This window comes from Cyprinus carpio, chromosome B19 (genome assembly GCF_018340385.1).
Source record: "Cyprinus carpio isolate SPL01 chromosome B19, ASM1834038v1, whole genome shotgun sequence".
Taxonomy (NCBI): domain Eukaryota; kingdom Metazoa; phylum Chordata; class Actinopteri; order Cypriniformes; family Cyprinidae; genus Cyprinus; species Cyprinus carpio.
In genome coordinates, this window is record NC_056615.1 from 19987422 (window position 1) to 20015387 (window position 27966).

The 27966-nt window shown below is 36.7% G+C and overlaps 1 protein-coding gene across 8 annotated transcripts; it reads left to right on the forward strand.

Moving 5' to 3' along the window:
- Positions 1–686: 686 nt before the first annotated feature.
- Positions 687–19659, forward strand: LOC109111053 (tropomyosin alpha-3 chain-like). Of its 8 annotated transcripts, XM_042745468.1 has the most exons (10): positions 687–963; positions 1892–2017; positions 9878–10011; positions 10118–10235; positions 10612–10682; positions 12497–12572; positions 13761–13823; positions 14611–14680; positions 14882–14960; positions 15750–16123. In XM_042745468.1, exons 1-10 carry the CDS (start codon positions 850–852, stop codon positions 15751–15753), a joined length of 855 nt encoding a protein of 284 aa, XP_042601402.1. In that variant the 5' UTR covers positions 687–849; the 3' UTR covers positions 15754–16123. The 8 variants fall into 8 exon arrangements, with proteins under 8 accessions (XP_042601402.1, XP_042601400.1, XP_042601401.1 ...); XM_042745466.1 differs by lacking the exons at positions 12497–12572; positions 14882–14960; positions 15750–16123 and adding exons at positions 11053–11128; positions 18343–19659; XM_042745467.1 differs by lacking the exons at positions 14882–14960; positions 15750–16123 and adding an exon at positions 18343–19659.
- The last annotated feature ends 8307 nt before the right edge of the window (positions 19660–27966 follow it).

Genomic DNA, 27966 nt, shown 5'->3' on the forward strand with positions numbered 1-27966 from the left:
AAACTGTTGACTTATAAAATAAGCCTTTTGCTCTATGAATAAATATATAGAGAGATAAATCATCAAGATGGCAGTGTGTTTGGGATTGTTGCATTCCAAAGGCAATCTTACCACATCAAGTGAGGTTCCCCAAAGCCTTGTTATACGTGGTCAGGCAAGTTAATGATAGAACGATGTCTCACATTAGAAAAAAGCTGTCATTGTGGCGACTGACGAGCCATAAAAGGAACAGTGCAGCTGGGATGCGAGTAATGTAACACACACACACACACACACACACACACCTGTGCCTGTCACAAACACAGTGGCTTTGTCTTATTATAGCCGAACCACAGCTCTGTCCATTAACGTCCATTCTTGTCTTTGTTGTGTCATATCTTCCAATTCATTCTTTCAGAATGGACTGATCAAACAGAAGAGAAGGATGAAAACAATAGGTGTACAAGAACAAAACAAATATGGAAGTGAAAGCTGTCTGGAGTGAATTTATAGTTGCTGACGACATCAAAATACTGTTTATCATATAGTCAATTATGATATGGTCCTGAGAACCAACATTACATCACGACATCATCGCCACATCAGACCCCAAACATGACTGTATTAGGTGAGCTATAATGAGTAAGTGGGTGGGTTTATTAGAAACTGGGCGGGGCCTGATGCCCCGAGATATAAATGCCTTCCCACTATCCCTGGCTGAGTTTGGTCTCTCTCCACTTTACTCCCTCTCTCTCTTTCTCTGTCCACGTCCCTCGCTTGACCAGCTCCTGTTCCTAAACCACTAGCCCTCATCTACTGCACTGCCACTTTCTGTTCCTGGTACCGTGAGCCCTACTAACAGACGCCAAGATGGAAGCCGTCAAGAAGAAGATGATGATGCTCAAGCTGGATAAGGAGAATGCTCTGGACCAGGCCGAACAAGCAGAGACCGACAGGAAAGCAGCTGAGGACAGAAGCAAACAGGTGAGGCGGAGGTGGAAAGGTCAAAGGTTGAGAAAACTAAAACTTATATCGACTAAATGGGACAGGTTGGAGATGCTTCATTTCAGTGCTGATGTTTAGAGAGAGCTTTTTAATTTGGGGGACCAAATGTTTAATAATTTAAGATGCGGTTTGAATGCTTAATGCACCACAGACCCACTTTTTCCATTCTGGACCAAAACCGATCTGAATATGAGACAAAGATCAATATATAAATTTGTTAAAGGCATAGTCCACCCAAAAATGAACATTCCCAAACCTGTATGACTTTCGTTCTTCTGTGGAAAACAAAAGAAGATATATTGAATGTACCATTGACTTCCTTGGTTACCAACATTCTTCAAAATATCTTCTTTTGTGCTCCACAGAAGAAAGAAAGTCCTACATGAGGGGAGTAAATTATGCCAGAACTTTCGCTTTTGATTGGACTATCTGAATATATAATATATATAATGCACCTGGTCATTGCTGACAACTGCCTAAAACCCTTCTTGGAAAACAAGCGCCCACCACCAAGGCTTGATATGTGCAGTCTATGATACTGACCCCAGCACTTTGTAGCAATTGCAAGCCTGTGATCTTCCAATGAAAGAATGCAGGGCGGATAAACAGAGTCTTAGCGAGAGATGGAGAAGGGAGTTGCGGATAGGGCTGAGGATGTGTGAAATTTTTGGGTTGCCTGTAAGGGTATTTATATTCACATTTAGACAAGTTATAGCTATGGTAAGCTGCATATCTGAGCTCATCACCTCAAGGGCAAAAAGACACTGGAAAGTGTGGCAGAAGTGATGGGGGTATGAGGGTATGTGTGAAGTTGTATAATAGTGAATGATTTCATACCGGTAATATTTCTTTCCCCCTCTCATTCTGTCTCCTCCGATTTCACATTTCCTTTCTTTCTTTCTCCCAGCATGAGGATGAGCTGATTCAGATGCAGAAGAAACTGAAGGGAACTGAAGATGAGTTGGATAAATACTCAGAGGCCCTGAAGGACGCCCAGGAGAAACTGGAGATATCTGAGAAGAAGGCTGCAGATGTGAGTGACTGATGATCAGAAAGCACCAGATCACACACAAACACTAATGCAACACTTTAAACTCCATTCCTCTCATTCTCTCCATTCACTCCTCCACAGCTGACACTGTCTCTACCCCCTTTTTTGACTGTAATGTCAGCTAACTTCCTCACATAAATGTATTCATACTGTCTTCAAAAATAGCTTATCAAAGTTTTTTTTTCTCTCACAATTTTCACAATCTTTTTAGAGGCAGCATAAATGCAGTGCAATAATTGGCCTAAATCTATATTAAAAAACACTATATAAACAAAAATTAAACAATCAAAAAATATATATTTCATTTATTTAATTTCTGACAAAGCACATAATGTTTACACAATACCATACCACCAGTCAGGTTTCAGAGTTAGCTAGGCTGTATGTGTTTGATTTACTAAAAAGAATCAACGCATTAGAGTCATTCGTTTGAGAACAAATAGCTATAGCTAATAGCCTATAATGGTTGTGCTGTGTGTTGTTCATTTACTCCAAAAACGGTTCAGGAGAAACATTCGTTCAGAATCAGACAACACTGCTCTGTATGTTGTCGATTCACAAAGAAGAAACAGCTCATAAGAGCGATTCATTTGGGAATCCGACTACAGTGGTAGCGCAGTGTTTGTTTTGCGCTGTAAATTCAGTAGCAATGTTTTGGTGACATTAAATAAAGGTGAACTCTTTTATATTTAAAATGTGCTATTTTGTGAAACAAATGTACTTTGGAGAACCGTTAAGTGAATGTCATTTAGTAGGCTGTCATCCCGGTAGGCTATTTTTATTTTATTTATTCATTTCATTTCATTTCATTTTTTAATAGAACCGGTTTATTCTGAATCCGAGTAAGTTCTTGGTTCCCAACTTATCCATACCTCACACATGAGGTGACAAAACGTGTGGGTGATATTCTGCGCACTCTTGCCTGCAGGCCTCAGTGAGAAAATTACTACCTTGAGACAGCTGATTTAGCAGCAAGTGCTGTAAATCAGTGTTTGTGAGAGGAACACAATGAACAAAGAACACTCCAGGCATGGACAGACTCTTAGTAGAGGTTTAAAGCTTTGGGAGTCTTGCATTTTTAGTATTGTTCTTCTGGAGTGTTTCTGAAAAATACTAGCTTTTATCAGCATGGACAATTTGCTAATGCTTTCATACATATACATCTCAAGAACTGATTCATTTCAATTAAGAAAAAGGCAATTCATTGTTAACCATTGTGTAACTTGACTCCCTCTTTGACTTCTAAACTAGGCTGTGGCATCACGCTCAACTCTATTACACCAAGTATGTCTATCTATTGCCTATCGCTGTCCCTTTGTTCTGGGCTCCGGATATAGCAGGCACACCTGTTGTCATAAAATACGGCCTTCAGAAGACGGTCTGAATACCACAGGCTCTGAAGTCTGTGTGAAAAAGAGAGAGAGGTAGAGAGATATTGTATTGTGTTTTATCTAGAATGGAAAAAATAGTACATGAAAAAAACAGTTTTCTGACCATCTAAACCAGCTGAAATCTAGCTAGGAGATCATCTCTGACCTCACAAAGAGAGAGAGAGCAGAAAAAGATTTCATGTCAGTACCATAGAGAGACACGCTGTAATATAACGTTGTCATACAAGTAGGATTTATTGTTTTGAATCTGGCAACCGCTAATCAGACAAGCAGCATGAGAACAGTAGTTCCAAACAGAGGGTGAGTGTGGGTTGCTTCCATTACAGCTGTCGCTTTGAAATCTATTTTCATCCAAACCTTGAGTCAAAAAATCTTTACCATCAAGCTATCACTACCTTGCTACCTCACACAGTTAAAAAGAGTTTTGCTATAAACCCAGTTGGATTTAGTGGTAATTTGGAGTCCAATTAGTCACTCATCGTCATGCAGTGTGAGCCTGACAGACAGGCCGACCAGACACAGTGATCCGGTGTAAATCTGGGGGTGTATCCTTTAAATAGAGCTCAAGCAGCCTAACAGTGTCCAGAGCAGTCATGTTGACAATGTGAGAGGTTGAGGATAGATACAACCTTTGTGCAAAAATGTATGCGTACATCCATAAATGTAGAACTGAAATACTAAGAACATTGCCACAGTTTCTTGGGCCTTCCAAATGCTTAAGGAAATATGTGTACAGCTGCTGCGGGTGGATGAGTGGGTCTTGCCATGTTGATGTAAGTGAGCATGTGTTTATGTGAGTGTGTCTTGAGGTCAGAATGTCAAACCTTGAGCCTCGTCACCTATAACCTATAGTGTCAACAGGCCATTAGAGACACAAGTCTCAGTTTTTCTATCAGCCCAGACCAAAAAAAAAAACACAAAAAAACTCTGCTCTCAGTAAGAGTTAAAATGCTCAGTTCTGTCACTTTTACGTCTTTCACTTCATTTCTGATCATAGTAGATTAAATCTTAAACAACAACAACAACAAAAATTTCCACACATTAGTTTCATAATAACATACTAGACAGTGCAACTGTTTTTAACATTAATAAGAAAAGTTTCTTGAGAAAATCAGCATATTAGAATGATTTCTGAAGGATCATGTGACAGAAGACTGACGTAACGATGCTAAATAAAATTACATTTAAAATATATTCAAAGTAGAAAACAGATATTTTAAATTGCAAAAATATTTCACAATATTAGTTTTTACTGTATATTTTAATAAAATAAATGTAGCCTTGTTGAGCATAAGAGACTATTTCAAAATCTCCTGACCCCCAAATTTTTAAACATTTTATTTTTATATAGAAAATGAAAGACAAGCAGAATATCAATCATACTGAAAAATAGTATCTGATCATATGAGTGGGGGTTCATGCTGTGTCAATCTAGATCATCTGGCGCCATCACGTGGTGAGATTAAAAAGTGCCTGTCCCAAGAGTCTGGAACACGCTCGACACTAGTGAGGGGAGGGCGGGAAGGGTGAAACAGGAAATGATGATGCAACTTGATTTTGCAGTGCTTTTCTACAGCAGAATGATTCAGGATCAGTCAACATTCCTTTACCTTTAATGTTGATCTGAGGCTAAACCGTTAGGGTCTGTCAATATTAAAAGTCTTTCAAGTAAGAATTACAAAATCAACATATAAAACCATAGCCTAGGGCATACTTTAAACAGTCTTCAGGACACAGTGTACGGATACCAGAAAGATTGCAGACAGACACGCAACATTACTATAGTCTTGTTCAGTTTTGCCCAGGCCTGTGAATTCTTTTTTATGACCTCATGTAATCCAGTGGCTAAATTCTATAACGGAATCTTTCAATAGTCTTAAATCTAAATCACAGCTATCTGAATTAACAGAAAGATGCAGTTACACATTGTTCAAATCTCTCTATTTCACAGGTATTTCTCAAAGGTTATTTTAAAAAAAACTTTCATATTAGCTATAACACAACTTAACACAGTTCAACATAACACAACACAAATAATCTATAGATAATAACTATGGCAGACCCATATACTACAAATCTGCCAATATTTTTACTACCAACACTGGTTATTTTTGTTTATATGCCTATATGCAGAAGAAATTGCTATTATTGATTTATCTCTACTTCTTTTTCACAAAAAGTATATAATACAAACTACAACAATACAAACATAACATAATATAAAATGTACGTATCTAAATGTAATAACTGATATTACGTGTAATCATCAATGTTGTAATAATAATAATGATTATGATAATTATTATTAATATTGTTATTATGGTATTAATATTGTTTAAAAACTAAAATATAAGTCAAACCGTTTGGTCTGTTTCTATTACAGGCAAGCGAACAACAGATTTATCAGTGTCCACACTCCAATGCGGCCTTCTGTCAGACATATTGACACATGAAAATATATGACTGTGGTTTTGTCATTTCTCTGAATCAGGGTTTGTTTGCTCAAGAGCACAGGAACTTACTATGACTCCGACAATACACGTAATGACTAGTAAAGGATTTGTAACACTCCTTGTTCTCATTTACAGCCTAAATATGCCAGACATAATTCAGCGGATGCTGATTCTGAAGTATTACAGATGACACGTGAGACCAAAACACATCATTTTAGTTGTCAGAAAAGCACAGAAATGTAATAATGAATCATTTCATAATGATATAGATATTAACTGATTGTGTTAACATTAATTTGCATTGACTGTGTTAACATTAACCATTTTGGCTTGCTTGGTTGGGGTTTAAAGACATAATATTCAGTAACATCATTGATTTGACTGCACAGGAACGATTGGACATGAACAAAACTTGAGTTGAATGATGCCAGTATTGTCTAGTTGCATCAAATTTGCTAGTAATTGACAAATTTTGTAACATCAACTGATATTGAACTGAACTGAATCAACATTGAACTGACTCAAGCTGAATAACAATATTGTTGTCTTTTAGAGCTACTTTACAGCAGTATTTAGATTTGTCTTATATTTTAATTTGGCATCACTCATTCCGTTACTTCTCTTTTTAATAATATGTAAAGCTCTGTATTGAATAAATAGCTATATAAATAAAGATTACGACTTTTTAACATTTTAAATGTATGTTTTGACATAAAGCATTTTAATAAATTTTATTTAGCATTTAATAATTTAATTCAAGAAATTTTAATAGCATTTTAAGACAACTTATTTTAATAAATTTAAAGTAGTCACCCTAGTAGGCCCGACCCCTCCTGAGAACAACTGCGCTACAATGAATAAGAACAATCATGGCAAATCAAGACTGTTGATGAAACAAATGATAAGGTCATTCCAAAATATGAGTTAAGAACTACTTTAGGTTAAAGTAGAATTAACTACTATATTCAAAAAATATGAACTCAGATTCCTTCTCAAAATTCCTAACATCCTAATGATCACATTAGCCTAAAAAGTTTCCCACTGATCTACGAGCTCATCCCTGGAGTTTAAGGAGTGGCCTGGAATGCCAATGATTTATTTGCTGTACGTCATCTACCTGGCCAGGACACGTGTAAAACAAGGGCGGCTCTTCCGTAAGAATTACGCAAAGACCGCACAAAAACCACTGCTGACCGGAGATCAAGCGTGAACCCGTTCCGCTGGGACTCGACTGTGCGCTGCCGCTGATCCAGGATCAGTTAACACCACATTTCTCAGTCCTTAAACCGTTGGGGACTGGGTGGGGTTATCCGGAAGTGAGCCGAAAAAAAAGGAAGAGTTCAGGCAACTGAACAAATTGGGTGAAGAGAAAGCAAGGGGAGGGAAGAAAGACTTCATGACATTAAAAACTCATTCATTAATTCGAATGAGAAACCCAACGCCTGCTTGAACAACAAAACGCTTAACAAGTCTTTGCTCGCGCTAAATTCAACTTCCAAAACCTCCTGGCCGAGATAATATATCTCGTTCCTGTTTTTCTTTTTACAAACACTATTATTTGTATCTAATACAATTCAAGAACGCATCGGTCCAATCAAAGAGACAAGCGCGTGAACCATCTGATCCTCGCGTTACTTCCACTCGCTCTGCGTTTGACTTGTTGGCGGGGCGTTGGTGCCTTGGACTTTTTTTTCTCTTCTCCTTGTCTTCTTCGCGGCTCGGTCCACTACGCTGCTCGAAAGGAATCAGATTTATTTGTCCACACTACTCCTAAAGTAACACATTAAAATGGCCGGATCCAACAGCATCGATGCAGTGAAGAGAAAGATCAAAGTTTTACAACAGCAGGCAGATGAGGCAGAAGAAAGAGCCGAGATTTTGCAGAGACAGGTCGAAGAGGAGAAGCGTGCCAGGGAGCAGGTAAGTGTATCAATGTATCCACCGCGATACCTTTATTCACGTTAAATCGTCTCATTTCGCTACACGATAGCTACGTTGTATCATATGCATTTGTGCAACGTTTTTACTTTCACGCCCAGATTCAACGCCCTGTACGAAAAATCATGTTTTTAACCCTATTAAACTTATTTTGATATCTAATAAACATTACGTATGCGCTTAGGGTGGTCTGTGACAACGATATGTTTATTCTAAACCATCTGGTCTAAGAAGAGATGGGCTGGTTAGATGGTTATTGCAAAACCTGCAAGCTAATGCGCGTATTGACTCGTCTTCATTGAAGATTTTTGTTTGTAAGTTTGCCGCGTTTACAGTTCATTAGAGAAATGAGATGTATATTGGCGTATATAGATACTAAAATGGTGCGATGACATGTCACACAGCGTGCTTAGATGTGCTAACCTCAAATGGTTTTTAGCTCATCCTCTTAGTCTCACACTACTGTTTGCTGGATTTTTACGGGTGAGGCCTAAAGGAAGTAACAAAATAGTTTCCGCCGAATCACTCATTCTTGGTTGTTTCTGTATAGAACCGTTAATTTGTGTAATTCTGTGATAAAATAGTGCTTTTCGCGTCATCGGTACGATTTATCCCTCGAGCACGTTAACATCTGGGTCATCAGGTGCTCATCTCGGCACTTTGAGTTGTTCACGTATATTGGGCTGTTAGTAGCCTATTTTAACATTCGGCAACTTTTGTGAGTTTTAATTGAATTAGACACTCATCTGGGTTGGATTGATTGATTGATTTATTTATTTGCTTTAAGTCGCTTATCACTCAACCATGCCTTCCGTCTTATTGGCATTGCGTGAGATGAACTCACCCCGCAGACTTTAGATTCCTCAGTCCTTATTAGGAGCGAAACTCCAGTGTTTGTTAGCGGTGTCGTCATATCCGGAAGCTGTGCACGAGCGCTGTTTCTCAGCTGACGAGGCGCGGGGACGCGCGGCTGTTAACCTGGTTTTGCACCTCGGGCCCACCGAGTAAAACTTGTCAGTGGTCTTAGACAGTCGATGCTACTGTATAAACCATGCAAATCTTCAGTATTACTGTTAAAATCTCAATTAATTTCTATAAAGTTATAGAAGTGCCCCTCCTTATTCAGTTATACCGATGAATGAAAGGCACAATTGCTTCCTATACAAAAATTGCCTCAGGATTTGTAGTTTCTGACACAATACTAATAGCCATTTCAGATATTGCTGCTAGAATTAAACTGATAACCCTGTAATTAATCCTTGAAATAAAGTCAATCTGGAAAGATTTTGACATGTTTAAAGGAGTCTAGGTACTTATTAACTAGGTAAGTCTGGAGCCCCAAGGGACCTCAGTACACTCAAACTCAAGAGCCCATTCCCATGATGTTTTTGGTTGTTATATGGTTGCTAGGGTGTAGTGTCTGGTTGCTAGGGTGTGGCTAGTAAGGTGCAATGGTGTTGTGAATGACTGCTTGCTATCAGAGTCAAAAAAGCCCACCACTACGTCTCTACAATATTGTGATCAGAGATATCGGTTTCCTTTATGTCTGGGGTCTTTTTTTCGTCCACTGATTGATTATTAGAAAGTCATAGCACACCTTTCCTCAGTAAGCAACATGTTTTAAAATTCATGTCCATAACTCAAAGAGTGCGACATGTTCCATGCTGAAACTTTGTTTGAAACAATTATTTGAATAATCCCTATCCTTAGTCAGAGAATTGTTAATAGTGCCGCCTTGCTAAAACAATTTTAGTCACTGTACACTCACTCATCATCACAAAATAATTGCCCATTGCAAACATAGTGGTGCCGCTCTGCTTAAGCAGAAGCTCCCAGATGATTCCACCACATGACATTTTTCCATTGTCTCATTGGTTCCAGTTTCCAGTTTTGACTTCCACGTTTGTCGCCCAGTCGTCTTGGTTCTTCCAGATTATCCCAGTGTTTCCTCATCCTCCTGTTTCTTATCTCGCATCACGCTCCCCGTGTGGCCCTTGAAGTTCAGTGGAATAGTGTATCTGTCCTGATCTCCTGTTGTTTTTGTCATGTTTGCCTTGTAGGCTGAGGCAGAGGTGGCCTCTCTGAACAGGCGTATCCAGCTCGTTGAGGAAGAGTTGGATCGTGCTCAGGAGAGACTGGCCACAGCCCTGCAGAAGCTGGAGGAAGCCGAGAAGGCCGCAGATGAGAGCGAGAGGTAAGTGTGCCTAGTCACTCACACGCATTCAGAGTGATTTTATATCTTGATTCTTCCCACCGTAACGTGCCCTACTTCTGTTTAATTCGCTCTCTCTATGGAATAGAGGGATGAAGGTGATTGAGAACAGGGCTCTGAAGGATGAGGAGAAGATGGAGCTCCAGGAGATCCAACTCAAGGAGGCCAAGCACATTGCTGAGGAGGCTGACCGCAAATATGAGGAGGTAATTTAACCAGTGTTGTTTTTATAATTTTTATTATTATTTGAATTTTGTTTTCAATTTTTTTTTAATTTGCTTATTTTTATTAGGGTTTTATTTACTTTTTAATTTTATGATTTTTTTTAATTATAATTTTTTTTTCTGGTTTAGTCAGTACTTTAACTTAAACTTTGCTCCAGTTGTCTCTTTTTAGTTTTTTTTTCATCTAATAATTATATTCATTTATTTCAGCTTTATTACAGAAACCTCTTTAATAGCTCATTTAACTACACCATATTCCTCAAAGTTAGACTTAATATTGCATAAATATGTTTTCTAAGTAATCGTTCAATAAAGTTATGAGGAAATAATCACAATAAAGTATTGACGTGTGTTACAGGTGGCACGTAAGCTGGTGATCGTTGAGGGAGAGTTGGAGCGTACAGAGGAGAGAGCAGAGCTTGCTGAGAGGTTAATTTCAGATTCAAAATATACATATAAATACACGGAATCAAACACATTTATTCGAAGTACAGACCACACATACTGTCCTCTTTAGCTCATATTTTTTCTTAGTGTCCATTTAGTCCTATTAAAACTCAAATCCATTGTTCTCACAGCGTGAGAAAATGCCTAATTTTGCATGACAATAGGAATGCTCTATCATAACCATAATCCTTCTTTGTGTGTGTGAGAGAGAGAGTGTGTGTGTGAGTGAGTGAGTGAATTCATTGGCTTGACTCCATTTTAATTCATATGTCCCCCCCTCCCTTCTCATTTGTGTTTGGGCATGTGTGACCTTTGACCTGACATACCTTCCCCTCCCCGCTCAAACTAACAGCCATGTCAAGCAGATGGAGGAGGAGCTGAGAGCTCTTGACCAGACACTGAAGTCTCTGCAGGCCTCAGATGAGAAGGTATATTTGCTAGTTGCAAAATTCTGTGTTTATTTGTCGGACGTTATGTGGCCACTTATGTGTTTGTTGGAGACGTGGGATGCACAGACAATTGGGAGAATGTTGCTTTCTAGCTGGATCTGGATTTTGAGTACTTGAGTGAAAGTGAGCAAGTGAACTAGCAAGGAGCAAGAAGAGTATAAAAACAGGACTCCTCCCTCCAGCACTGGCCGTTTTTAATCTTGTGCTTCTACTGTTTTACCTGGTTCATCTTTTCACCCTGTCCCTTCATCTTTCCACCTTCCTTCCACTCATCGAACCATCCACTTCTAGATATCATTCTTATGTAAACCGCATGAGTTGTTTACTTGATAGTGGCATGATGTGCATGTTCATGTAACACGCTTCAGTCGCTGTGCGTTTTTTATGTCTTCTCTGCCTAAAGCCAAAGCATATGTGTTCATGTTCCAAAACAAACTGCTCAGAACAGCTCATGACAGCTTTCAGTTTTAGAATCACACTAGTTTTGCTTCCTTGACACTTAAACTCTGCTCACACCAACACACAGTAGCATATAAACTGAGGGTTACTAGATGTTCCAAATGTGCAGTAGGTCCAAAACCAAGCACTTTTGGCGTAGGAAGACAACACAAATGCACTACTTTAACACACTTTAAAAGAATCATTTATCCAAAAATGTAAATGTACTCATGTTGTTTAAAACACTTAGGATTCTTCTGTGAAACTCGGTAGATAGTTTGCAGATTGCCCTGTTTTTCAATATAGTGTTGGTGAATGATGATGTGGGCTCTCAAGCTCCAAAAATGACAAGTACAACAAAATTTGTTCATGCAATGTGCACTATATTCCTTGAAACTAATTATTCATACACAAGCCATTCAGGAACAGCATTTAAATTATTTGCTGAAAGTCAACATAAAAAAAAACTATTTTCTCCACCAAGGATGCATTTATTTAATCACATTAATGTTGTAAAATTTTTGCAGTGTAAGAAAATTAGTGTTTGTCAATTTAAGTCTTTGCATACTAAAGATATTAGTGTTTTCTCTTTTTTTTGTCATTTTTAGAGCTCCTAAATCTTTCATTGTATAGTCATGTGCAAGCAGGGCTGCAAAATATCATATTTTTGTGTTTTCAGAAGAAAGAAAGTGATATTAGTTTTAAATGACATGAGGTCAAGTAAACAACAGTATTTTTAAGTGGACTTTCCCTCACAGACAATCATTTAGCCTCTCTTCTGCTGTTCATGTGTTTAACATCATCTCTATTACTCTGCCACTGCTGCTGGCTAGTCTTCATGTCTTCCCTTTGCCCTGTGTCCCTTTCTTTTCTGCTTCCTTCAAAATCAAAACGGCTGCTCTGTTATAGCAAATGCGCTGAGCTGGAGGAGGAGCTGAAAAATGTCACCAACAATCTTAAGAGTTTGGAGGCCCAGGCTGAGAAGGTAGGGAGTGTGTGTGTGTGTGTGTGTGTGTCTCCTGCACAATCTCTGACTGGTTGCAGTGTTCTTTTTTTTTTTTTTATTTAACCCTCAAAGGGACTCTGATTCAATCCTCACAAATGTGCCTAGCAAATTGCCTTCCAGGCAATCAAATACAGGCTTCTTAATTACCAAACCAGTGATCTAACTGGTCATGTGAGCATAACACAAACGCCCTCATTTACAAATGCCCTTTTGCCTGGTGTATGGCTGTATATCATCATCTGAAGCAAAAGGCCACATATGTCGGACCAGATTACAGCGGTAGACCATAACATCAAGAAAAAGCTGTAATTGGCCAAAGGGATACAGTGAAACCCCCTCTCATTTTCCATATCAATATCACCATTAGATGCCTGAAGCACTGTTGCATAATGAAATGAATGAAGTGTCACCATTTTGGTTTCTTACAGAATCAAGCGCAACCGGTCTCTGATGCCTTTAGACTAATAAAGCAGAAGTGACGCTAATAAATGCTGTGTTGCATGAGATCAACTTAGGACAGAGAAACGCCTATTCATTTGCATGTGATTCTGTGGCATGCTGTGTGTTACAATACAGTAGAATTTTAGATGGAATCCTATTATTGGATTTCAGTTATTTCCCTAATCAAATCTGTTATTTGATGCACATTGTAGTTTGAGCAAGTAATGGTGTTGGTTTAACTATTAAAGTTATATATACATGCACACACTAAGTGAGTCTCTTCACCTTGAATTCTGAATTCTAGCTGTTTTTCCCCTACTATCGTACCTGGTGTTTTGTTGATGTTGCAGCTGCATTCCTGCGCACATGTCCTGATCTGTTTAAAGCTCTGGCAGCACACAGTGGCAATCTCAGCCATCATGTCACAAGCCTTGCACAACAGCAGCAGGCCAGGACTCAGCCAGCCTGCATAGAAATTTTGATTAAAAAAAGGGGGGAAAAACATGCCTCGTAATGTCAAAACATAGACAGCTGTGTTACTTTTCGCTTTAAGAGCTGTTGTAGAAACGTCAGTGTTAAAGTGTCAAGAAATCGGTTGTCTGTTTGAAGGGTGCCAAACCCAAAATCCAGAACTCACAGGGTGTTTGTGTGTGTCTGTGTGTGCATGCCGAGTTGTTAAATTCTTAGAAGACCCCACCCCAACTTATTCTCCTCTTTTCCCTACAGTATTCCCAGAAGGAAGACAAGTATGAGGAAGAAATCAAGATCCTCACTGATAAGCTGAAGGAGGTGAGAATTTCACATGAAGGTTTGGTTTCTATTAGGGCTGCCGAGGTTAATGTTAACTTGTGTACTAAATGTCTGTAGTTATTTACTACATTTGTCCTCACAACTGGTTTATGCGGTTCAGTGACTGGCCAAACTAGTTGAAACCTTTCCATCAGCACCAGCACAGATGTCCACGTACAGTGCGCACACACTAATCCCATAATCATGTATCAGTAAATGGAGAAATGAGTTACTAGGGCTTCCTCATTTTTAAGTCACTTTGATTGCAAACATCTGTTACATTTTCATTTATGCCGTTAGCAGATGTTTTTATTCAAAGCAAAGAGGAACAAAAGCAAGTCAAGGAGCCAACAATATTTAAAAAAAATATCCAATGCCAGGTTTATTTGACCTAGGTTAAACCAAGTGTAATTTTTTTTTGTTTTATTTATTTTTGTCCTAATAGTATGTGTGTGTATTATTTTATGCTAGCTTTAGAGTAAAAATTAAAGGCAAAAATTGCTTTTCAAAATTCTCTTTGCCATTGTTTAACAAACTGGTAGTCCTGCCCTGTAACTGTTGGTTGTTGCACCCATTTGAGACACTCTTCTCCATTATGAAATGTAAGATTTTCTCTTTAAAATTTTAGAATAATTAGGCTAACTTTAAACATCATTATAGTTAACCTAATTGCTTTTTATTTAATTTTTTAAATAAATAGATTTTTGTGTTTCTTATAAATTTTCAGTAGCTTTTCTGTTTATTTTGATTTATTAAGCAGAGTTTTGCTCATGTATTTTTCTGCTAGGCTGAGACCCGTGCTGAGTTTGCCGAGAGGTCTGTGGCCAAACTGGAGAAAACCATTGATGATTTGGAAGGTATGATTGTCATTCTCTTTAACACTTTCCTTCCATTAGGATTCCATATGATCTTTTATATTTATTTTTTTTAAACTGGTCGTACTCTATTCATAGCATTGTCTCCCTGTCCTCTTCCTGTCTGCTTTGACGTTCATAATCTTTATTTGCTGTTTTTTCCTATTTCCTTTTTTTCCCCTCTTTCTTTCCGTGTGAGAACAGATGAGCTTTACGCTCAGAAACTCAAGTATAAGGCCATTAGTGAGGAGCTGGATCATGCCCTCAACGACATGACTTCTATGTAAATATAGGCTTGTGCATGTGTGTGAAGCTCTGCTACTTACGGTTTGCTTTTGCTAGGTCAGCTGAGTATTACTGTAATGGCGGATTTTGAGTCTCGTGACTGAATTGGTAACCTAACCTTGAGCTTCATAATCTCAGATAGTATACTTTTACTATAGAGTATAAAGCTCAGCCACAAAGAGTTAATAGTTGACAGTAGCCATCGTTTGCGAGAATAATGTCATGACTTGGGCAATAACTTCTTGAGTGTGATTCTAACTCATGCGCACGTCAACTAACTAAAATGTGAACAGTTTTAAGTGGTTTCATATTTAACTACGGATAAAGTGGACATTCTCTATCCTCCATTAAACATGCTGTGCCTGTGTTAAGAGAAGCAATACCCACTCCTACCATGTTTCTGAATACTGAATAGTGCTTATATGCAAATGTGGGTGGTCATATGTTAATTTGATAATATTTCCGACCTCGTAACCACGCAGCGTTATGAATGGCCCATTTTATGGCTTGCTTTCTATAAATAGGCGTTTTGGATTGTGGAAGGATGTGCTGTTGTAGACCTGAACAACTGTTCTCCACGATATGTCCCTTTTTAAGGCTCATGTTAATAATCCTAAGGATTTTTAACCACAAATTGGTGTTTTGGGAGGATTTTAAGAGCTTTGGCTTTGATTGATGTAAGAATTAACATTTGTTCTTAACACTTGCATGTTGGGTTTACAGCATTCCTTAGTCTGAAATGTAGAAATATTGTCATGAGGTGTTCACCGTTGGTGTCTATTTACAGATAAAGAGTTTCTGGACTGTTCTGCAGCTGACTGTGACTTCAAGAAATTCTTCTTCCTCTTCTCTGACTGTCAATATTTGTTGCTTGCTGCTTCTCTGGTCTCCTATGTACACTTCCGTTTCATGTGTTTTTCCATGTAGTTTCAGTTTCTCTATTTAAGCCCTGTTCTGTTTCTGAATTTCTGTTCTTTGGGTATTCATTATCTGCTCGAACATCTTCCTCTTATCTCTATTCTATTCTCTGTTCTATTCAGAGACTTGTGTTGTTTGTTTGTCACTGGTTTTGCTCTCTCTTGTGACCTTTGCTGTATTTTTCATGCCTTGTTGTGTCCATGTTTATTGAAGGGAGGAAAAAAAGCTCTGCTCTCTTTTGAATGTCTGCTTGTCTCTCTTTATTACAACGGGCTGGTGTTGGGCAATCAAGCATTTACCAGTTTTAAATTGCACATGAATAATATCTTGTGGTTGAAAGATGAAAGCTTGGATAAATTCTCTTTTACTAATCATGATTAATCATGAGTTTGAGCTATGGGTAACATTATCACTGGTGCGTAAGGCGACATATTTGAAGGTCTGAAATAAAAAAATTCAAAAAGAGATGTACTTTAATGTTAAGTTTGTGTACAAATGTACAACAGATTTAAGCCAACTGGAGGAAGTTCATAATGAGACTTCATAATGTCAAAACTTCATGAGACTTTACACAAACTAGTGTTAAAGGGACAGTTCACCCAAAAATGAAAATTCTTTTATTAATTACCCGCCCTCACATTGTTCCAAACCTGTAAAACTTTTGTTCATCTTCGAACACAAATTAACACATTTTTGATGAATTCTGAGAGCTCTCTGACCCTCCCATAGACAGCAAGGATCCTAACATGATCAAGGCTTAGAAATGTAGCAAGGACCTCATTAAAATAATCCATGTGACATCAGTGGTTCAACCGTAATTTTATGAAGCTACATGAATACTACAAGAATTCTTTTTATGTGCAAATAAAACAAAAATAACAATTCGTGTTCATTCATCTGCATCACCTTATAGCCCCATTTTGGAGAGTGTCACACACATGAACAACGTATGCTGTTCTGTGTCAGCAGCACTGTACACGTATATGTTGTTTACATTGTTTACGCTTTGATCTAAATGTAAAAAAAGTATCCGCGTACATACGTTGCATACATTGTTTACGTTCAGTGGATACTCTCTAAAATGGCGATATAGAGTGAAGCGGAGGAGACAAATTGTTGAATAAAGTCGTTATTTTTGTTTTATTTGTGCACAAAAAGTATTCTTGTAGCTTTGTAAAATTACCGTTGAACCACTGATGTCACATGGATTTTTAACAATGTCCTTGCTACATTTCTGAGCCTTGATCGTGTAAGGATCTTTGCTGTCTATGGGAGGGTCAGAGAGCTCGCAGAATTCATAAGAAATATGTTAATTTGTGTTTGAAGATGAACGAAGGTCTTACAGGTTTGGAACAACATGAGGGTGAGTAATTAGACAGAATTTTCATTTTTGGGTGAACTATCCCTTTAAATACAATCAGCTGATTTTGCAATAGGAGTATTAAGGTAAAAATCCATAAAGAGATGTTGAAGTTCGACAATGACCATTTTTTTTAGTTCTAGTGGTGCTGTTTATTTTACAGAAATTCCCTTTCAATTGACTGGCTGGCCTCTTCTTTTTTTTTTTTTTTTTTTTTTTTGTAAAACAGAAGGGGGCTAGAAAAGCAGATGTAGTCATGCAGATGTAGTGGTTGTTATAGATTATAGATGGTAGGGGGCAGGCAGCTGGCCTTTCTTTAGGCTAGAAACATTCAAAAATGAACCCCACCAATAACAAATTCAATCTTCCAAAAAAAACAGAGAAGTTCATAAACTGAACAACTCCAAAAAAATGGCTGAACAGCTGTCAGCACTTGTGAGAAGTTATTTAGATCATTCAAACAACAACAATGTGAATGTTTTACCAAGGTATGAAATTAATACGTTAAGGAATATTTTAGCTATTCACAAAAAACCACCCAGTGGCCTTGTAGCAAGTTACTGAAAAACAAGTCCTTGTCTTTCTGAGGTCTCAATAGATGGCCTGATGCCAGAGAGCAAAATTAAAAGACTCTAGTTCAGCTGCAAGTTCTCTGAAAATTGGTTTATCGTTTAGTTATATTTACCCCAGTGCTGTGGTGAAAGCAAAGCATTGACATGCCAGTGTTGTGCAATTTTAACACTGTGGGATACAGAACCAACATATTTGAGATGAATGTTATCTTCAGTATCTATTGCCATAAATTTGAGTGGTTTCACAAGTAGTATTTATTTAAGCTGAACTGTTATGCAAATATAATGCTTATACAGAGGATTTGTAGTGGTAGCTTAACATTATATCTGAATGTATCCAGTTATGGTCTCAAAATGCTCTCTTATTTTCAAAAAGGAGTTTACAGCCTAATATGGTGGCTTAGAAAACCATCTATAATGGTTCTTCAAAGAACCAATGAAGTCTTAACTTCTCTAATAAACCACATACAGTGTTAAATTACAGTTTTTCATTTTTTGCTGTCCTCCGGGGGATCTTTTTTCCATTGCAGAGAAACTGAGAGATGCTAAAGAGGAGAACGTCAAGATCCATGCCACTTTGGACCAGACCCTGAGCGAGCTCAATAGTTTCTAAGGAAGACCTGGAGCAGGAAAAAAAGCCTCTTCTTCCCTTCCTGACACCCTCATCTCATTTGGTTTCTTTGTCTCTGCACATCTGATTCTTCTGTTTTTCTGATCCTTTTTTTTTCTTTTTTTTTTCTTCTGCAAACCAGCAAAAATGTGGTGCCTCTCGATGTTTCAAAAGTACATTAATCTTTCTGGAGCACTTATTAAGCTTCACTGCTCATCTCCTCAGAAAATCCCAAGTGATTTCAGGAACAATCTACTATGGTATTCCTAAAGTGTCAAATTTTATATGCTTACCCTAAGGTAGCTTTTTGTTGTTTTGGTCCTTGACCAGAGCTTTACGATTGTGGCGAGTTTTTTCCACACATCAGCCAAAACTCTCAATAATTATTTTTCATTTTACTGGAGGCTGATTTACATAACATTTTGTGCCATAAAAGCCTTCTTGGCAGTCTGCTTGGCTTTAGATCCATTTTTCCCCTGTTGATCATGTGACAGGATGTTTTTTGCTGGTCTTGTTGGTGCCTGATCCACTGCTCTCCTCTTACCTCTTCACACTCTTCGTCCTGTACAAGTTTCTGCTGCCTGTTTGTCGGCGTCACAGTTTTTGGGACCAAAACTACATCATGTGGTCTGTAACAGTATGTACAACCATGCCGCAAGGACCTTTTTGTTTTGTTTTTTATTAAAAGCATTTGCTTCCATTTGGAGTTTTTGAGTAATATATGTGTTATTTGTTTGGGTTTAATCCCCCTGCATATTAACAAAACTTTACTTTTGCAATCCACTATTTGTTATCCTGCATTGTTATGGGCTTATGGTGGACATCTTTTGAGCAGAGCAGGCCAGAGAAAGCCATGGTTTCTTCAGGTGGCCTGTTTTGTTGTTCTTCAGTTTGTTTTATTTGCTTTAAAGAGCCATATTCTACCCAGGGAAGAAAGGGTGAAGATAAATTTTTTTATTTTATTATTATTTTTTTTTTTTTCTCTGTGAGTTCAAAGCAGTGGCACTGCCAGATTCAAAAGGTCCAAAAGCCGTGCAGATCTAAATATGTATTATGAACACAGTAAATGGGAGAGAAATGTAACACTTAATAGTATAAAGATTAAAAGGGGTGAACACATAGTTTTAACTGGAAAAAGCCCACAATGATGTGTAATCACTTTGTTACTGTCTGTATCTTGTGTAACGATACCTAAATTCTTTTTTAAATAAAGACCATGATTTTTACTGTCACTGAACCCATTTTTCTCCGGATCTGGGTCTCTTCTGGTTTCCTTGCATATGTAGATGGTTATTTCCATTTTATGTAGCAATTATCTGTAGTTAGGTTTCTAGGAACAAAGACAGAGAAATGCTTTCTCAAACAGTCACTGATATTTATTTAGAGACAAATATTCGAGATGGACATCTAGATTTATGGATCAATGTTTCAAGACGGACATCAGTACTGTTTATTCCTGATGGGGAAAATGCTAGTTTCAGCTTTTAGTTTTTAGTCATTATATACATACAGGTAATTTAAATTTAAGCAAAAATTAAAATTTAGAATTTTGTTAACATTTAAAACCTTCTGAAATGCTTAGGATTAGACAATTAAGACCCTACTGTACTTGGATTCAGTAGTTGAATGGTTATAATATGCAAACAATGTTTGGGTGTCTGCACTAGTGTTCAAATGTTTGGGTCAGTAAGATTTTTTAAATCATCGAAAAATCCTCTGCAAATATATTAAGCAGCACAACTATTTTAAACATTGCTAATAACGAGGTGTTACTTTAGCACCAAATATATATATATTAGAGTGATCATGTGACACTGAAGACTGGAGTAATGTCTGGTTTGCCACCACAGGAATAAATTACTTTTTTAAATACATTAAAATACAATAGCCTACAGTTATTTTAAATAAATAGGAGACTTATTTCAAAACCCGTAAAATATCTTACTAACCCCACCTTTTGATCGGTGTGTGTGTACTTTTTTTATATATTGGTAAACATAGTGAATTAGCTGTATGTCTAAATGAGTGAATTCAGTTGTGCAGTCTAGAAGAGTGCGTCGTTCTCTGATTTCCAAAAGCGGTTCTTCCCCCCAAACAGACAGGGAAGTTTATGGTTGGCCTTCATCACCACAGCAACTGTGCAGGAATCTGGTTTCCTAATGGTTTCGCACCAGGGCGGGTAATCGACTGGCTGCTTTCCACTAGAGGACAGTAAAGAACAATGAGCTTCAGCACCAGCTGCATGCATGTATACTCGAGAGTGCTTGCAGCTTCTGAAACTCACTGTTCACAGCAGCCCACTCCAAATGGCTCGAAACACACACACTGGAAACATTCGTCATTTATCCAGACGTCCCCGATGTCAAATACACGGCCGTTGTGTTCACAGCTGGCTGCAGCGAAAAGGTGATCATTAACACTTCAGGTCCCGCATCATATTTACCCCAACCTATACTGTATTGTGTTGTCCAGTTTACCTTTTGAGTTGAAGTAGCATTCTCCACTGCTGGATACTCCGTGACAGAGCTGGAGGATGCGAAGCACGCAAAACACAGCTAGAAAAACGTTCATCTCGTTTGTCTGCATGTCTAGAAGAAAAAGTGGAGGGTATTATGAGATCTATACATTTATTCTCAGTTGTTTGAATTATTGGATTCGGGTACTGTGAGCTACTAGTGATATTTAGTTTTAAAAAATGCATCAACATTATTATAAGCCGATTTCAATGATAGGATACTGTAAGTTTGCTATTAGGATTTATTTGAATATATATATATTTTTAAATATATTTAATCTAAGCAAATGCAGTATAAAATGGATGATTACATGGCATTAATTAAAAAAAAAAAGTAAAAAGTTTGTTCCTGTTGTCCCATATATATATAATGTTGTCACGTTGTTACATGGTGGATAAAAGTATCATTTATTCCATAAAAAATGTTTACAAGACATTTAACAAAGTGAGAGAATTCTTTTTTTAATTGATTCCTGTTTAACATTTCTCATTTTTTCCTGTCCTTTTTTTAACGTATTGCATTATTTAGTGTAAAATGTAGCATATGGCTACTTTTATTTATTTTCATGTGAGGTATTTGGAGAATATTGTTATGCTTTTTTATTATTGTAAAGCACTTGGTACTGCATTCTTTTACATTGTCAGAAAAGAAAGTGCAAAAAAGGTACCTTTACAACAGCTTGGCACTGGGGCAGTAGCCACAAAGGGACATCTTTGTACCTTCTTTACCCCTAAAAGGAGCATATTAGTACCTCAAAGTAGTAATAAGTACAATTAAGGTAGTAATATGTACTTTTATGATACTATTATGAACCCTTTATAGGGATAAAGAATGTACAAATGTGTCCCCTTGAGGCTACTTCCCTGGTGACAAGTTGTTGCACCCCTAAAAGTACAATTTTTTTTTTTTTTTGCACATTTTTTTTTCTGAGAGTGAATTAAAGGTGCTATACAAATAAAGTTTATTATTATTATTTCACATATTAATAATGTCTTCTGAAAATGTATTATCCTTGTAGCATCACATTGACGCTTTTATCATAATATAAAAAGAAAGCCAAATCAGTATCTTACCTTTGAGGATTCTTCCCTTTCCCTCTTTTCTTGTTTCCGTCCTCTGTCCTCGTCTGGTGTTCTCTGTCTGGAAATGTGTTCATGTGTTCTCCCTGATGCTCTGTCACACAGCAGCTTTATATACCTGCATCTCTTCACCTCTCCCCCACTGTCATTTATTTTTATCCTCACTCTAATCTTTCTCTCTTTTCTGTCTTTCTGTGCACACAGAATGTTTTACTGCTGATAAGATGGGTGAACTTAAATTACCTAAATTACTAAGTTTTCTATTCTATTCTATTCTATTCTATTCTATTCTATTCTATTATATAAATTAAATAAAAAAAGAGTAAATTGGCTTCAGGAACTGCAAAACATTGGATATTTTTATTAATGTAACTATTATATTATATGTACCACTGTACTTGCCAAAAACTTAAATAAATTGGCTTTTAGCAACATATTATTTATTTTAGAACCACAGCTGCCAATGTTGCATATTTGTACTGATGTAAGTCTTGTTATTATATTATATAATATTACATTATATGTATTTTTATAACCATAATTGACAAAAAAAAAAAAAAAAAAATGTTGGCTTTAGATTGCACTGGTTAAATGTCTTTTAGATATTGCTTTTTCAGTGGTTACACAATTGTAACAAACGTGTCTGTTTCTGGTTTATACTAACCTCATACATTGCCTTTTCAGAGGTCAGAGGTCACATTATAACTCTTAGATGCTTATGATATTTGACTTGATATCGGAGAGGTCACTCACCGGATTGTGTTTAATCATCAATGCTGACGTCACTGTCTGAGTCTGCGTGTGTGTGTTAAACAGCATCTGTACACACAGTATTGGCTGCATGCACACAGATAACATGCTGCTGTGTGTTCCATACACATGCTAACATGCCTGCAGAGTATTTGACATCATTGATCGCTCTTGTAACCTCTGTGTGTTAGACTGAATGTATTTTATTGTCATTCATTAGTGAATATGGAAGTCTTGCTGGATGTGTATTGAAGACAAGATTGTGTATGTTCAATTGCCTTTCATTGTCTGTCTTGTCTCAATCTTTACAGCACTGCTAATGCAAACACACCTGCTGCATAGTGTTGTTGTACACACACATTCATACTAACCTCTCTTGCTACAAAGTTTTTCTGCAAATTATAAGCATAATATATAACATTTTTTATATAAATAAAAGTATTTGTTCTTCAAATAGAAACTAAAAAGGGTGATGCATGTTTTGGAACTTAGAATAATTTAATAAAGTACACTACCATTCAAAATATTAAGACTTTCATATTCAAGTTATTCAAGTTAACTACATCAAGCTATTTTAAAAAGTTGTTTTGAACCCTTTAGTGAACAGTCCTTTCTGACCTTGATTGCTTTTCTACAGCGTTACAGTGAGAATCGGTCATTCACTGAATGAGTCTGAGAAGAACTGTGACCAGCAGGAGAGAATCAGCTCTGGAGTGTCTTAAAAGACACGACATACAATGTAGTCTGGTAACTGTATTGCAACCATTCTGCAGTTTGTAAGCCATAGAGACTTGTTTTAATATTAATAACAGATGTTGTTCTTTCATAAAACATTACATAAAACACAACATAATTTCAAAACCCTGACAATCATGTAAAAATACAGACAGCAGCTCTGTTTAAGAGAAATGTTTATTTTGGAAGGGTTCGGGCAAGTCATCTAACCTTTCATCTATATAACCATTTTTTACACTCGACTGAACTGAAACTGGAGTCCTTACAGAAGAATAGTAATATATATGGATTGACTGGCTCGACCTGGTAAATGAACAAACACATGAATTTATTTAGGTCATCAGATCCAGCTGAATATAAACAAAATGCTAAACCTTTTTTATTTTCATAAGGTGCATGGCATCTTTATACAAAGAAACTAACTGGCCCAGCAAGTTGGAAGCAGTGAAATATGACTTCATACAGAAACTTGTTGATCGTGGTTTCAGTTTCAAGGACAAAATTTCAAAACTTCAGTTTGACAGACATCTGGGCAGTGCTATTTATAACCAAGATTGTGAAAGAGGTGAGAGAAATACTAATAATTAACAAGTAGGCTTTTTTTTGCATAATTTAAGCTCGAAGTAATGAAATATAATTTAATGTCATTGATTATGTTCACAGCTAATTGGTGTTTTTAGGCATGATGCACAGTAGAGTGACTGAAGCCCCTAGTAGGAAGAGTTTAAATGTTTTAGGGATATTTGTTTTTATAATGTCACATTTAGATTTTCTCAAACTGTCAAAAAGGGGCTTTAGAAGTGAAAATGTATGTTAGCATGTCAGATATTAGCATAAGTGGAACACTATTTTTTTTATTTACATTTCATCCAGATTATCCTACATTAAAATCAGTGTTGGCATTGTTCTGTTTTAATACATTTTAAAATGTCATTAATTTCTGAGATGACACAGCTGAATTTTCAGCATCATTATTCCAGTTTTTAGTGTCACGTGATTCTTCAGAAATCATTCTAATATGCTGATTTGCTGCTCAAGAAACATTTCTTACTATTTGTAACAGGAATGCTGAAAATGGATGTTCTCCTTAAAAATTTTGTGGAAACTATGATACTTTTTTTAGGATTATTTGATTAGTATAATGTCCAAAGGTGTAGCATTTATTTGAAATATACTTCGTATCAGAACTTGCAACTATTTAAAAGTTCTGATCAATGTAAGGAATCCATGCTGAATAAAAGTATATTATTTTAAACTTACTGATCAAAAACACATATATCTACACTATATTTGAACTGATTTTAAGTTGGGCCTTTGTAGATACTTCCAGTTTCGGAAGTCAGTTTGACCAAGGAGTTCAAATAAAAGACCAGTCCGAGATGGACATGCTGTTCCTGCAAGGTGAGATAATTTATTTAGTTTTTAGTTCACCTCCCATTCATTTGTCTATTTTTGTTTATTGTTGTTGTTTTTTCTGCAGGTCTGTGTGGTAGTGGTCTTGCTAGTCTTGAAAAACTACTGAAGGAACTGTTACATTTAATCAAACGTTAGTTCACTTTGAGTTTTATGATGCTTTTAATGTTTAAGTGTTAATTTTATGTTTAACTATGTTGTATTATGTTTGAAAAAGTTACGATGCATAATACCTGTTTTTTTTTTTTTCAATTTGGGATTCAGACTTGATGGATGACCAAGCATCTTCAGACAGAAAACAGACAGATGTTCACTCCCACAGCGCTCCACATGTGGAAAAGGCTGGCAAAGTGCTTTTGGCACTTGTGGAAGTGAATCTTCTGGTCTTAAAAGAGGAGGATCCTTCATCCCAAATTAAAATTCTGAATGGCTTACTGAAAGGTATACATCACATTACTGATATGTCTAAACTAAGCACAGGAGCAAAAACATTAAGTGCTGTGCCTTTGAAAATGAGAAAACATGCTTTATCGATTTCAGTGAGAATGACCCATTCAAGGTAGAACAACTACATACTGTTTTACTTTATCTGCATAGTGCATAATTACTAAAAATATCCCCTCCTTCCACATGTACATACTCTAATATACTGTTTTAATTCACAGTCACTGACAAAAACCCAACATACATGTAAAGAAGTGCACATTGACTTCCCTGAAATGGCAAAAGAGGAGGAATCTGCTCCAAATGACAAACCGACAGTAATTCATATTCCTCTTTTCAACATTGTGAATTGTGGAGGTAATTTACAACTTCTGATTAGTGGTTGTTTAATTTTTTTTATAATAATAATAATAGTAATTCTTCTTGTTGTTGGTGGTGTTATTTAATGTATAAATTAATATAGTCAAGATTAAGAATTTTATAACCATATGCAGAAAAGCATATGACTCACAAATGTTCTAAAATGTGTTTTAACAGCTGAAATTGAAAGTTGGAAGCGTAAATATAAGACTCCAGAGACCTGATCGAGGAGCTACTGCATAAAGCTGGAATGAACATCAAAAATAACAAAGAAAACCTCCTGACAGAGATTAAGAAATAAGTTTTTAAGTAGTTTAAGTAGTCACATCACAATGAAAATTCACTGGCTTTTCTAGTTCTTACCCATTAGATGGCAGCAAAGAACAGGCGCTCAGAATGAGAGCGTTTGTTCATTTGAGCTGTCTGAATGAGCGATAGAGACTCAAAAATCACCATAATAAAACATTTTGTGCAAAATAGTTTATACGGAATTGTATTTTTTGTTATTTTGGTCATGGGTGTTAATAGGCCTATTAATGCAAGCCATTAACCTCTAATGCAGGGGTGTCAAACTCAATTCCTGGAGGGCTGGAGCCCTGCAGAGTTTTGTTCCAACCCTGCTTCAACACACGCACAATGTAGCTTTCAAATAAGCCTGAAAGACTTGATTAGTAGATCAGGTGTGTTTAAACTATGCAGGGCTTCGGCCCTCCAGGAATAGAGTTTGACACCCCTGCTCTAATGTCTCAGAAATAAATCGGTGGCGGACTTCTTTTATTAAAGTTATATTGTAAGACTTTCTCCAATACCCTTTGAAATGAAACATGATGCAGCAGTTTGATCTTCAGCTAAAGCACACGCACAACAAATATATTTAGTTACCAAGTTGTAACTCTTTAGATTTTTCTCCATGTGTTTTGAGTTCATAGTGCATCAGAATCAAACTATAAAGAGAATATTTAGAAACATTATTGCTGTTTTAATACCTAATTGTTTTCCATTATACAAATCATTTATAATGTTTTACTTTACACAGACAGGGAATAGGATTTTGGATAGTAATAAGTCCAGAAGAAGAATTCTTAAGAAACAAATTTTTTTTTTCCTTTTAGTAATACCATAGTACAATATAGCAACATGTTGTAATAAAAAGTATAAAACAGTATAAAGACTATCATGGCATCCACTGAGCATTTTTTCCCCCCAAAATCACTATCCCATTATGAAGATACTTACAAAATGGATACTGAAGCAACTATCATGTTTAATCCAAATCTATAAATGCTTTCATTTTATATGTTAAGACCCACAATAAAACTAACCCAAAAAAATTAGTCTTCAGTTTTCTGAGGAGATACATACATTAACATACTCATTCAGCAGATGCTTTACACAGAAGCAGTTTACCAACAATATAACAACTGATTTATAATAGAGAATCAATAACTTTATAAAACAAATTTTAAGGTTACATCAGAAGGCCTACTGGAGAGATGCAGATGGTTCAGTATAAATCCATCATTTTAAAGCTGTCTAACCAGTCTAAAAGACACAACACTTTCCCTTGAGAAAAGACTTTTTCAATTAGGTGTAATGAGTAGTCCACTGAAGGCGAACGTAGATGAACCCAAGTGCAGTTTATTTACAGAGTGCAATCCAAAATCCAAATATAATCCAAACAATAAACAAAGATTTGACTTGACGAGGTATAAACAGACTTGACTTGAACAGACTTGACTTGAACAGACTTGACTCACCAACAGCAGGTACATACGTTAACATTAATACACGACAAGGCACAATGGCAAAAACCTGACTACTTATAACAGACAAAGATGGACACATGACATGAACAAACCAATGGGGAACAAGGCACATTACTAAGACAACCAATGAGTAAACAGAACTGATAAATGACAAGACAATAAATTAATCAGAACATGTCACATACACAAGGCAGAGATACATGAGGACAAGGGAAGCATGACACAAACAGCATAAATCAAACTACAAAATAAAAGACATGAAAACCAGAACATGAAACAAAACCTCAAAACAGACATTACATTAGGTCATCTATTTAATCTTAGAAAACTATTTAATTTAGAATTACTGTTACAGAACGCTGTCTAGAATTCAGACTGTGGTTATTCTTTCACAGTTTAACTGCAACTTGAATTTGAGGGCAAAGATCCCTGTAATAAAAAAAGAAAAGACAGATTTTAAGGTGAATTCAAACTCTAAGAT

Bases quoted from the DNA above. Each gene is read 5' to 3' on its own strand.
- LOC109111053 (XM_042745466.1), top strand. From the start codon at position 850: ATGGAAGCCGTCAAGAAGAAGATGATGATGCTCAAGCTGGATAAGGAG. The intron at 2,018-9,877 runs GTGAGTGACTGA...TTTGCCTTGTAG, and splicing joins CTGAGAAGAAGGCTGCAGAT to GCTGAGGCAGAGGTGGCCTC. The intron at 11,129-13,760 runs GTATATTTGCTA...TTTTCCCTACAG, and splicing joins TGCAGGCCTCAGATGAGAAG to TATTCCCAGAAGGAAGACAA.